The sequence below is a fragment of the Mus pahari genome, chromosome 2, assembly GCF_900095145.1.
Source record: "Mus pahari chromosome 2, PAHARI_EIJ_v1.1, whole genome shotgun sequence".
NCBI classification, from domain to species: Eukaryota; Metazoa; Chordata; class Mammalia; order Rodentia; family Muridae; genus Mus; species Mus pahari.
In genome coordinates this window covers 51,605,292-51,618,181 of record NC_034591.1, presented here as the reverse complement: position 1 = coordinate 51,618,181, position 12,890 = coordinate 51,605,292, and the positions used below count along the sequence as shown (strand labels likewise).

The following is a 12,890-nucleotide window of genomic DNA, read 5'->3' as shown; positions in this document are numbered from 1 at the left end:
CCACAGGGGCTCTGTGCCATGTATTTACCAGTGGTCATCAAGATCTCTGGCTTTAGGTATAGGTGAAAGTAAAGCTGGCCTGGAAGCAGCTCTGAAGGGAGGCTAGCCAGCTGGTTTCTCATGCACGCACCCACTAAGCTGACAGATGTGCCTGTGTGCTCCACTCTGAGTGTATTGGGCACATGGAAAACAATGGCCCTGACCCCTTCTTGCAGTTCTCATATCTTAGTATCTAGCGAAGACCCACAAGCTGGAGTGGGAGGGATCAAGGAGTGAGGCCTTTATTCTTCCAGGTCTGGGGGACATCACTCATCTATTTTCAGAGGCCTCTTAAAGCCACATTCGGGGATCATCACAGCATGAGGCTCAAAATGACATTCCTGTCTGTATGTCCATCTGCTTACCATAACACTCCGCTGAAGATCCCTTCCAGCTTCTTTCAACCCATCCCACTCAGACTCACGAGCCTGGAAGAATCCAGGATCTTTCCCTGAATAGCAATTCCCTGAGCTCTGATGTGGGGCCCCGGGGGGCTGGCATCCCTCAGACATTGGACAAAGCTCAGCAAGAAGAGTGAACTGAAATCAAGGGCAGAGCCCAGCCCCTCCATGTTAGAACAAACGGCAGTCAGCAGTCCAGGTTGCCAGGCCTGGCCAGGCCTGGTATGGGGGGAAGGAGGAGAGCTAGGGGACTTTCAGAGCCTCTCCGAAGAGGGGGCTCATTGTAGGCAGAAATTCTCTAAGATCAAGAAGGGGGGTCAAGGCTGACCTTTCTGCTCTTCATGTGCAGTCAGCTGATGAGAACACTTGTTTGAAGTTCATTGTCAGGGCTTCATTGCATTCTTAGCAATCGATAAGGCATCTCTGCTAAGGTCCCAGCATGAAGGCCAACTTGGCAGGCGTGGGAAGAAGCAATTGTATGCATGGCAGAGAAGACTCCACGCAGGGTCATGGTCAGGCTGGGGGTGGGGTGGGGATGGACTGGCTAGCTGTGGGCTGGGCAGAGCCTTCGAGGGGATGGAAGCATTCGCTAAGCTCTGAGGAGAGAATGGGAGCATTCAGCAGCAGGCAGCCCGTGGCTGAGAGCAGGATAGAAGACAGGTAACCAAGTTGCTTGTAGCCACTCACCTCTGCCCATCCGAACTTCCAAAGGAAAATCCATGGAGTTGATGCACCTAGGGGCTAACAGAGGACCGCAGACCATCTCCTCGGGGCAAAGAGGAGATTGAGAAATGAAGCCATACCATGGGGGACCTGGTGACAAACAGGGAGAAGCCTGAAAGGCACATCCTAGCCAGCATGTCACCCACCCATCCGCTCCAGATGAGAAAGTTCCAATCCCTGTTCTCATTCTTTCCACTCTTATTTTTCCAACCCTCTACAACATCTCTGTTATCTCTTACACACACACACACACACACACACACATACACAATTTTCCTAAATATTCTCTTTGGAGAAGTGCCTTACTCAAGTATCCTGCAGGAGGCAAACCATTGCAAGGGACAGGCATCTAGCATCCTCTGGTTCTGGCATGGAAAGGGTCCTTTCTGTGTGCAGACAATAATCTCTAGCCTAGGCTACTATGTCACTCAGGAACCATGAAAGCAGCAGGGGAGCCCGTGCTGTTATAAGACGCCTGACAGTTCCACAGACAGGCAACAGGAGCAGCAGGAGCCTTCACTTCTGTTGACAGTTATGTCCTCTCTGTGGGAACCTGAGTTTTTCCATCCGACTCAGAGACTGGTTTTCTCTGGATGACAGAGTAGAACCAGGTGGACACAAGCTTTGGACAAAGCTATGTTCCACGAGCTGCTGGCCATAGCACTGAAAGTGAGGGAAACCGCTGCTCACACTTCTCAGGAATAGGACCGCAAAGATAACTTTTCGCGGGTGGACCTATCTGGCTCGGTAGTCACAGGATCCATGAGGGAACAGTGGCACAAATCTTGGCAATGGCAAGGTCGGGACCCGCCAGTGAAACCTCCGTGCTTCTGCTATAAAATGGAATGTTGGCATTTATTGGATTCAGATATGTTTTATTAGTTGCAATGAATGGAGACACCTGCTGGACCTATCGTACCTGCAGCATCACTAACTCACCCAAACTCTCCCTGTATATTGGAGCACTGACACATGTGCTTTGGGATGGAGTCTGCCTTGAGAATAACAATGTCTTCTAGGGTGAGGGAATGGAAATGAAGCAGGCCAAGAATGTGGGTTTCTGAGGAGATGAAGATGGTGTTAGAGACACTGTGAAGGGCAGGAAGGAGCCCAGATGAGCCAAGGGCAGCACACCTTCCAAACGTTCTCAAGAGCTCCCTGAAAGGTTTCATCACAGCCTTTGTCTCATTATCACCTAGACAGAAAGCCAAGGGCCAAGACCTCCTAGCCAGCCAAGTCAAGACGGCACTCAATAGGCAGAAGGTGCTGTGTCTCCTGCAGGGAATGGGTTTTTGAGGCCACAGGAGTTTCCTTCCTACCACCCCTTCCTTGGCCAGAGACTAGATCTTCCCCTTTTCTGAAATGCAGTGGCATTCCCAGCAGACTATACCCCACGGCAAGCAGCCATCTCAGCCCTTACCTGCCTGGGAAGATTCTGGTCACAAATTAAGCTGTCATTCATTGTAGGCCTAGAGCTGGTGTCTGGTAGAGCGCTAAAGCACCAATTATGACAGTCTGTCTCCCAAGTACTGGGCACTGTTAAGGACCGGGGAGAAGTCAGGGAAGTGACAAGGGGATAGAGCAGGGGGTACCTTGTCAAAACAGTAAGGGATATATGCCTAAAAAGACACAGAGCAATGCCAGTGACACTATATGGTCACCTTGTGAAGGAAGCCTGAGCCCTTGGAGCTCTGAGGGTCAAGATTCAGAAAACCTTGAAGGAGTTTCCCTCCTTAAACCACATGCTCACCTGCCTTACCTTGTTCCTGCCCTGGAATCTCTTCTCCCTCCCCAGATTCGAGTTCTGATGGCTGTAGCCTTGCAGCCCAGGGACAGGGCGTAGCATGGGCCAGCAACTCCAGGACCTCTTGACTTGCCAGTGACTCCCCATCTTTCCAGTTACCTCTTCTTTACGTCCTGCCACCCTACAACGCCAAAGCACACTGCAGAGGATGAGAAAGTGGCCGTGTTAAGAGCCCAGGGACCTCTTACTTCCTCATTAGGAAACTGTGCATCTCTCCTTTGGCGGGGGACTTGGAGGTCTGATGCATAAAATGTCAAATTGCAGAAATTAAAAATGTAAATGCTGGCATCTAATTAACCAGTTGACAGCAGTGCACAGCTGCAAGTGACAGTGACTGATTGCCTTCTGCCAGCCTCTCTCTCCCAGCAGCCTCCACCCCTCTCTCTTAACCTCCAGAGAGCACAGGCCATCAGAGAAGAGCCCTGCAGCCCTGCTAGAGAGGCACAAAGCATGCTGGAGCCCTGTGTCAGGAACTGGGAACAAAGTAGAAACTCTGGGCCAGAAACCCTCTGACTCCTGGTTCTCTGTCCACCCTCCCATCCCCAAATCTCTTGTCCCCTGTATCAGAGCCGCAGAGGGCTCTCCCTGGCTGTGACATGGAAGCCTAGATGGGAGACTACCACGATCACCAGGTGGTCACAGCATAGGCTACCATCACTTGGAGCTTCCGTGTCTCCTGTAGACTCTCTGTGATTCCAGCTCCTGTCTGTCTCCCGCCCCTCACAGGTATTATTCAGACATTGGGAAGATGCCGGCGATAAGTGACCAGGACATGAACGCATACCTGGCCGAGCAGTCGCGGATGCACATGAATGAGTTCAACACGATGAGTGCGCTTTCGGAGATCTTCTCCTATGTGGGCAAATACAGTGAGGAGGTAAGCTTTGCCCTGCCCTGCCAGCACCTATACTGACAGAGATGGGGGGGGGGGGGAGCACATATCTGAATGCTTCATGAATGGAAACAGCCCCATGCATCTGTCATGGAAATTCTACCATCTAGTCCTAGGACAGCACTGTGGAACTTAAAGAGGGCACTAAGGGCTACCCAATCTATATATTCTGCATCAGCTCCTATTCTTCTCAGATATAAAAACCCATTCCGTTTTTTCCTCTCCGCTCCTTGCCCTGGGACTTGAACCCAAGGCCTCCCACATGCAAGGCAAGGGCTCTACCACTCTTTCTTTTGGGGTAGTCTCCATAAATTGACAAGATTGATCTTGAGTTCAACCCCAGACTGGCCTTGAACTTGCCTCAAGCCTCAACCTTCCAGGCTGTCTAGGAATACAGTATAGCCCACCAGACCTAGCTTGTTTTTTCTCCCTTATTGCCTTTTAAATTTTTGTTGTTGTTGTTCATTTTCCTCTCTGATCTACTTCTCTTTGAGCAAAGACTTCCTTACTCTTTTGGTTGACATTGTGTGTTATGGCATTCTGTGGAGTAGAACAGACCAGAGAATAATAGAAACAGGCTAGGATGGAGTCAGATAGAAGAGAGTGAAATAGAAGAAAGAGTGGACTAGGAGGGCAAAAAAGGAATGGGAGAGAAGGGGGCTGAAGGGATAGAATGAATAGAATGAAATGGAGTACGTGAACCATTCATCATTGAGCTCTCTAGTTGGAAAACACTATCTGGGTAGCTGCCACCGTGAATGCTGCCCTTATTCAGGTTAATATAAAGGTGCGATGGGAGTTGCTTAGCTGTACAGGCATAGGCCAAGTGGTCCAGGATCCAGAGTGCCTGACTGATATCTGCCTTCTTGGAGCTGAAGCCAGTGCCCAGGCTCTCCCCACGCCCCATAGCTTGGTCACCCAGGAAGTTCAAGAACCCTGTTAAAGGACCCCATCAGGTATAGAGCCCAATGTCCTTCAGGCCACGAACAACGTATTATATGACCCTCATGTTAACAGAAAGCAGCAGTGAGTGTCCCTTAGGGGAGGGACCCCTGCCACCTGTCTGCAGACCAGTTATGGTCCAGAGAATAGCATTCCTGTTTGCGGTAGGCAAGTTAATAAGGATGTTCTGTGAGACAGCACTGTAAGATTCCTGCTTTGTTCACCCTTTGCCTACCAGAACACTTGTCTACTTTTAGCATCACAGCAGTAAAGGACAATTCCTCACCAACTCAGTAAGTAGCTTTAGCATCCTAAATTTAAAAAATTCATTAACTCATCACAAAATCCAAACCCCAAAGAGCCTCCAAGTCTCCCTAAAGTCATCCAGCAGACCTGGCTCTCCAACCTACCCTTCAGACCACAGAACGCCTTACCCTGCTAGTCTAGTACCTCCTGTGGGGCAGACATTGTGCCTGGGGTGCTTAGGTGTGTTAACTGGCTTCATCCACTACACCCAAGCAAAGCAGATGCAAATGATGGAGATGGAAGCACGACCCATCAGGAAGATCATGCTTCACCCCCAGGTCACCAGACTGGCAACCGACAGAGCAATGTCGAGTGTCCTGAGTCTCTGGGAGATCCCAAAAACATTCCCACAAGTGGTGCAATCACCCATCATTGTCTTCTGGCAAGCACCTGACCTCCGAAATGGGTAGCCACTATGTGCCAAATACCAATTCAACTTAGAACCTTATTCCTTTAGGAATATTTGGCTTTCAGCAGACCAAGTTAAGCCAACTGGCTTTCCAAATGTGGATATTTGGGCCTCAAGGAACTGTTGGGGAAGCATTTGCTTATTTTGGAAGGAACGGTAGGATCTGTTATTAATGGAAACGTATAGTCTGTTCCCTCTGAGCTTTTGCACTGGCTACGGAACTCCCCAGAAGCCACTGAGACTGTAGGTGACTGTGGCTTCTCTGCATAGGCATCCGCAGCAAAGCTTCTCCTCCAGCCAGCTCTCTCATGGACAATGGCATGCACACACTATGCAGATATGACAGTGTATGTGCTGGTGTCTGGTAACATGGGTGCTCCTATGCCTCTCACCTCTCCCTACTTGTGTCACTCAGGTTGCTTGCTTACACAACAGTATCACTAGTAGCAGGAACACCAATGCCCTGACAATATCCATACTGTCTTTGTGTACCCTAGAAACATAGGTACATATATTCAGACTAGTAATCTTGCATTTGTGATCCTTCCACAGATCCTTGGACCCCTGGACCATGATGACCAGTGTGGAAAGCAGAAACTGGCTTACAAATTAGAACAAGTCATAACCCTCATGAGCTTAGACAGCTGAGAACTGTCCTTCCAGGGCCATCCTGGAGGGAGGGACACACCAAGCCGTGCCTCAGTCTAGATTATCATCTTTACCAAGTGCAAGTTCCGACAGGCATCAGCAGCAAACCCCCAAGCAGCGCCGTCTCTCCTTTCATGTCTCTGCCCCTTCTGTCTCTCCCTCCTTCCGGAGTCCCATCTCTTTCAGTTGCTCTGCCAGCGGGATTGGACCACATCACTGACCCTCCATCAATTTAGGGATGGCCAGGCCATAGTGAGGGACCTGACCAGATCTCAGAGTCAGGCTTCCTCCCAGCTGCTCCTGGTCCCATGCATCAATGGCAGGGGCTCAGAAAGGATGAGGAGCTGAGGACAGATCATTCCTATGCTGCTACTTCACCTTCTGCTTTGAGAATCCCCACGGTGGTCCAAAACCTGGCTTCAGGAAGCAACTGTGAGCTCAGTATTATCTGAAGTAGGAGACATCACTCGGATCTCCCTTTCCACACATTCAACAGCAAGAGGCCAGGCAGTGGGCCTGGGTGCTTTGTAACTGTGAGATAAAGGCCTTGCCTCCTACTGATGTTGGACTGGGGACCAGTGGAAATTTAAAGATGCTTTCTCAGGGGCCGCTGCCTACCTGTTGGATGCCCAGCAGCCTTCTGTCCCCTTCCGATATCCTTGGAGGCCTTCCAAATGTCCATACAGACCTTCCTCCCTTTCCTGTGAAAAGTCAGACAGGGAAAGCTAACAGTTACATTCCACCATGGAGATGCTCCTACATTATCTAATCTGGTTCCTAATAGCAGAAATGTAACACGGAGAGAGAGAGAGAAGAGGAAAGAGAATATCATCTATGCCAGAAGCAACCATGAGTTGTTCTCTATTCACCCCAAGTTCAAATGCATCACGACCATAGTCAAAGGTCCATTGCCAGAGCCTTGTGCGTTGTCTAGAGAAGGCATCTCCACGCTCCTTTGTCACCATCACCAACACTCACCATGAAATGCAGAGTGCGTCAAGGAGACTCTACCTCCAGCCGTCTCCCAAGGCTCCATCCCCACTGTCTTTGAGAACTCCATAGACGGCCAGGGCAGAGAGCCCAGCCCTTGTCCCTCCTGCAGAATCTGGTGCCATTGCTATGCAGATGACTTTGTCACTAGAGTGTCCAGACCTCTGTGGGAATTGTTTCATCAACATCTCAGCTGTCCCTTCAGTGGTTCTTCTTCCTTATCCTTTCTGAAGTCATCCACCATTGGAAGAAACATACTGACACACAGCCTCACCAAGACAAAACAAGATGCCAGCAGCCTCAGCCAAACAGCTTGTGCCTGGAAGAGACTGGAGAGCTGAGTGAGGGACCTGAATGGATATGGAGAACAGTACATACCACTAAACCACGGTCTTGACAGTTATGTCTCCATTGTGTCTTTCCATCTTCGGATACACCATTTTGTTTTAGCCAGTCAGGCAAATGTGTACTCGGAAATGTACCAAGTGGTTATGCCAAGAGGTGGTGTATTGGTGGGTCTTGGGAACCTACAGTCTTGAAGGGATCTTAGATACTTAGCGATCCAGCTTCCACCATAAGCAAGAATCTCTTTTGGCTTGTTGTCCCACACTCATGGAGACAAGAGAGGCCTTGGAGAAGAAGGTGTTAATAGCATTCCACAGTCTCACCTTCCTTCGTTCTCCATGCATAGCATGCCATTACTTTCCATCACTAAAATGAGCCTCACACAGAGCAAAGTCCGCCTGTCATCCTGCACCTGTAAGGACACTGAGTCCCTTTGTATATGAGAAAACAGGGTTGGGGGGAGGCACCTAGGAACCTGAAGGAAACATGCAAGGATTTCTTATCCCATGTAGGATGCTGAGACAGTCCCCTTCTCTGTCCCAGTTCATCTGTCCAGTCTTCAGTGTTAGTATACTTCACTGGGTGGTAGTGTATACCGTAAGAACACTCTTCTAGCCACAGGAAATCATGATGTTACCTACCAAGGCTGAACTGTGGGAATCAAAGCAGAAGGCCCCCTGTGGCATTGCTGTAGACAAATGGCAAAGACACACCAATGTAGCAAACAGAAAGAGGAGGCTGGGGAAGGATGCATTGGAATTGGGGAGGGGTAATGAAAAACAAAAACAAAAACCAAAGGTTTTGGCACATCGGCTGCCAGGTGGAGACATGTAGAATTTCTATCACTGCGTATTGTTTTCTTCCATGAAGCCACGGGAGCTGGCAGGCTTTGGGGTGCACGTGGGAGTTCGGCAGGAGGAGCACCTCAACTGCAAAAGTCTTTTACACGTGTACGGGGTTGGGGAGGAGAGAGACGGGAACCTATTTAATAGAGACTTGCAGACAGAAGGGAGCTGTGTGTGTGTGTGTGTGTGTGTGTGTGTACATGCATGAGTGAGAGAGATTTGATTTAAGTTTTGCACAGTTAGAAAATTATGAACAAGCATCAGAAGAGCTTATGACTTTCCTNACTTTTTTTTTTTTTTTTTTTACTGGATGATTTTATTGTTATTATTATTTTGTCGGTACAGAATTGTTTTTGTCTTTTTTTTGTTGTTGTTGTTGTTGTTACAAGCAAAACTTCAAACACCTCAGAGAAATACACATATCAGGAAGAAAGAGGCCAGGACAGTCACATTTCCTGGGTCTCCTCATTTCTCTTGAGGGAGGGGCTTTAGTTAGACATTTTACTTAATTGGCACTTCATAGGCGATCCCCGGCGGCCTGCTTGGGGAACGCAGAAGTTGAGGCCCATGTTGCCTGTAAAAACTTTTCCTTTTTGCTGCTTGTTTATTTGTTCACTTCCCATTTCTTCCATTTGCTTTTTGGTGCAAGTGTGATACATTTAAAAGCAAGTATAGGCAATGTTGTCTAAAATCTGTCAAACCCTCCCATTTATTCCTATCCAACTCCTACGTGGGCTTTTCTATTCCTCTTAGCAGCCAGGGACCCTGGTGGTCTGTGAGCTTCCAGAGAACTAAGTCAGAGAAGCTAAGCCATGCAGTACAGTGGTGCCTGGCCCTCTTCCCAGAGTTCATTTGCAGGGTATTGCAGAGCTGTCAAAGGTGGAACCCTGATTTATCCCCTGGAGTGTGTCCAGAGGGTATGTGGCGGGTGATAGGTACTCTCTCACCCCTCATTCACCTCTAAATCTTCCTATTCCTGACACCACTAGTCAAAAATGGTACTGATCCCACATCCAAAATGTCTGGCCAGATGAGGCTCTGAATCTTGAAAGCCGATTAGCAGGGAGCTCGGCGGGGTCCTGAATGCAAAAGAATATGTAGAAGAAACCAAGGAAAGTACCTGCAGGCTGGTTGTTTCTCTGTGGCATATGTCTCTTTAGGTGTGGGCATGGTCTGGCCATGTCCTCCGCTACAAGGAGACACCCTAATGTTTCCTAGTGCCGTGAAGTCAAGTTAGCCTTGGAATCGGTTACTTCCTCAGGAAAGGACTTTCTTGCCTTCTTCTTTCAATACAGTTTTAAACTTGGGGACAGAGGATAAACAGAGGATTTCCCCAGACCAAGGTAACTTTGCAACCCTGTGCACCCACCGCGCATGGCCAGAGCCAGCCCCTGGAGCCTCCGTGCAGGGAGTCCGCAGCCCTGGAGTAAGCTTGTGGTGCCTCCTGGGGCCACGTTTGCAAAGAGAAATACTTGTAATTAATTTTGCATCTCAAGGCAGAGGATCCAGGACAATTCCAAGGAGGCACGAGCTACTCGCAGACCAAGTCTTTCTGTGCTCCCAGACTCAACTCCTGCTCCCACCGGGTTAATATTGATATAGTGCCCAGCTCATGGAGCACCCTAAGATTCCGAGGTGTGTGTTTACCACCCCGCCCCCACACTCCCACCCCCAAGTGCATGTCTGTCTACTGACTATACCCCACCCTGTCCGCTAGCTTTCATCCTTGTTCCTCCTGGAACCTCCTGTACAAGGAGCCTCCCCAAGGCCAAGTACTGATTCTGATACGGGAGTTGCTCAGTACTTTAGTCCATTAGTGGTCAGTGCTGTCCCGACCCAGCTTTGGATGCTTCCCTGAGTGATAGGGTCATCCTCCTCCAGCCAACACCCTGTGGGTCCTCCACTAGAGGAGCCACAAGCAGTGGTAGCCACAGTGATCTCCCAGATGTGAGTGTCTGACGCACTTTCCAGGACCCTGGGTGATGCTGCTGCTGTGGTCCTTTCTAGCCCAAGCACCTCTCTTTGATAGAAATAAGAGAGCCGCCTTCCTGCCATCTCTCCTAGGACACTCCATTGACTTCACCAGACAGCGAGTAAACGCACCATCTTGAGAAGGGCCAATACTCCTGTCATCAGGAACAAGTTATCCTGATTGCATAGAACCAACTCAACCTTCATGCTTACAAGTGAGCAGCTGAGGTACCATTGCAGATGGAGGTAAAGGGGCAGCTCCTGAGAGAGAGGCTGGGACCACCATGTAAGCTTACCCCAGAGCTCTGATGGGGGCCACACCCTCTCTCCCATTTAGAAAGCAATCACTACAGGAAACATTTCAAATATTAGGAGAGACTTTTTTGTTGTTGTTGTTTTGCTCTTCAATAATATTGCCTTTTTTTTTAAAGAGGGAGCATCCAAGTTTTAAAAAACAATTAAGTTTTTCAGTTGAAAAGACAGATTATCTCACCCTGATGGAATCCCTTGAGTAGACTGATGGCTATCAGAAAGTTGAGCAGAACAAGCCGTTCTCAAGGAGTAAAGAGAAGGTCACGTTCTTGCTCCTGGCAGAGATGGTGAGGGCTCCAGGTAGTGGGGCCTTTGGTTAGGAATCTCACATCCCTCCTCCCTCCTCCTTGGGCTGCCCCTGGAACTGCTGAATCCTTCAAATTTCTTCTCGGCTTCCTTCAAACTTCACTGAAACTCATTTTGGGGGACCCAAGCTCCCTGTCCCCCAATAACACAAAAACAAGTGGACACTCAGTTAGCCCATTTATTTTGTCTATATCTTTAAAGTTAAGACTCAAGCACACGTTGGAAGGGCTCCCTTATGAAAGTGGAGTTCAAAACAGAGGGTACAGTTAAGTAGCACCCCCAAAACAAAAACTTTGAAGCAGAGACCACTGCAGCAAACAGAACCAAGGAACATTCGTTCTATCCGAGCAAGAGGTAAAGAGGAGCTGCGTCCTCATCTGTCCCACTGTTCCTTCCCTGGCATTCTTGCCAGCTTGTTGGTGTATTATACCTTCCGTTCCTTAAAAGCAAAAGCTAGTTTACCTCAAAGAATTGTACTTCCATTTGGAAACCAATGACAGGGCTTGAGAATGGATGATGTTCCCCGTCCCTCTCCCTACCTGGGCCTGATGTCCTTGGGCATGTGGTCTTAGCTTAGTCCTGAGTTAGGTGCTCTAAGCAGGGACCGGGTCCCCAGGGCTGCGATGGGAAGAAAGGATTGTATGCAGCCTTTCTCCCTGCTTAGCATGTAGGGAACAGCCTCTGTCTCTTCCATCAGGGTCTTGTCAAGTTACCATAGCAACCAGCAACTCCAGGTACCACAAAAGACAATGTCTCCAAGAGCTGAGGTGTGAGAGAGAGCACGGGCCTGGTCAGAGGACCCAGAATTAAGGCCCAGATGTTAAGAGGGCAAAGGGAAGAGGGATCGAACTGGATGCAGGAATGGGTGAAGAAGCTGCAGAGGCCTTGTGAGTCAGAGAGCTTACAAGTGTGGCAGAGCTAGGACAGATCACTTCTGTTGTCCTCACTGCTTACCCTTCTCTAGCCTGCCCCACCTCTACTCCAAACATTCTCACCTTGAATCCTGACCTTTTGAAAGAAGAAAGCAAAATTTACCTTTTGACAACAGTGTTACCCTGAGCCGCCAGGACAGGAGGATGGGATCTCTGAAAGAAAGGAAAAAAGAGGGTCTTCTGGTTTTGATTTTTAAAAAGAGTATCCTAGTAAGAATTAAAAAAAAAAAAATTTAAAAAGTTTTTCAAAGAAAGCCTATGCTATTTAAATTGGAGCCCAGTTGTAACTTGGTAAAGGCAGCTTCCGCACCTTTCTTATAATTAATTGTATACCTGTGTATGTAAATATAAGGCATTCCTATTTTGCAGTTCAGAACAAAAAAAAACTATTTGTAATATAGAATAAAGTTTATTAAAAAATAATAAAAATGCAGTTTGAGATTCGGGGTCTTTATGTGACTATTTGGGTAAGGTGGGTTACAAGTAGACTTGGACCAACTCCACCGAGATAACACGTGACACCTCCTCTCTTCAGATACTGGATACGTGAGGCCTAATGATCTGAGGGTAGTCTTTCTACCTAAAGCTTAGTTCTCGTGTGAGGCAGCTTACTTCATGTAAGGTGGAGACTTTGCGTGTTAGGGAGTGGAAGCTCACTCTCACAGTGATGACAACAGACAATGCTTCCCCAGGGGCCTCAGGTCCACTCTGAACCTATCTCAACACAGCCCTCCAGCATCCGCTCTGACCACCAGAGTTGCTTTTCAAGGTGAAACAAGGTTTGTTATTCAGCTCTAACCCTTCCTGGCAAGTCACGTTTTAGTCTCTCCACCCGGCTGGCTGGTCTAGGTTACTCAATAAAGAGATGGCCTGGGCCATGGAGGGTGATGAGAAGGGCAGGAAGGGACTTGGAGGGAGAGGCCCCGGGTGTGCCTGTGGTTCAACCCTTTAGCATCCCAATGCCAGAGAGTCATTCTGGACTATGACAGGACTACTAAGGAAAAGGATCAATGAGGCTGGGAGGC

At 48.7% G+C, this 12,890-nt stretch overlaps 1 protein-coding gene across 1 annotated transcript in view; it reads left to right on the top strand.

Annotated features, from left to right (window-relative positions):
* The window catches only part of Plxna4 (plexin A4), a 448,155-nt gene extending 435,881 nt beyond the window's left edge, over nt 1–12,274 (top strand). Inside the window, exons 31-32 of the mRNA XM_021188876.2 lie at nt 3,694–3,844; nt 6,069–12,274. Of these exons, the coding sequence (XP_021044535.1) occupies nt 3,694–3,844; nt 6,069–6,164 (247 nt within the window). The 3' untranslated portion in view covers nt 6,165–12,274. The remainder of the gene's footprint in view (nt 1–3,693; nt 3,845–6,068) is intronic.
* The last annotated feature ends 616 nt before the right edge of the window (nt 12,275–12,890 follow it).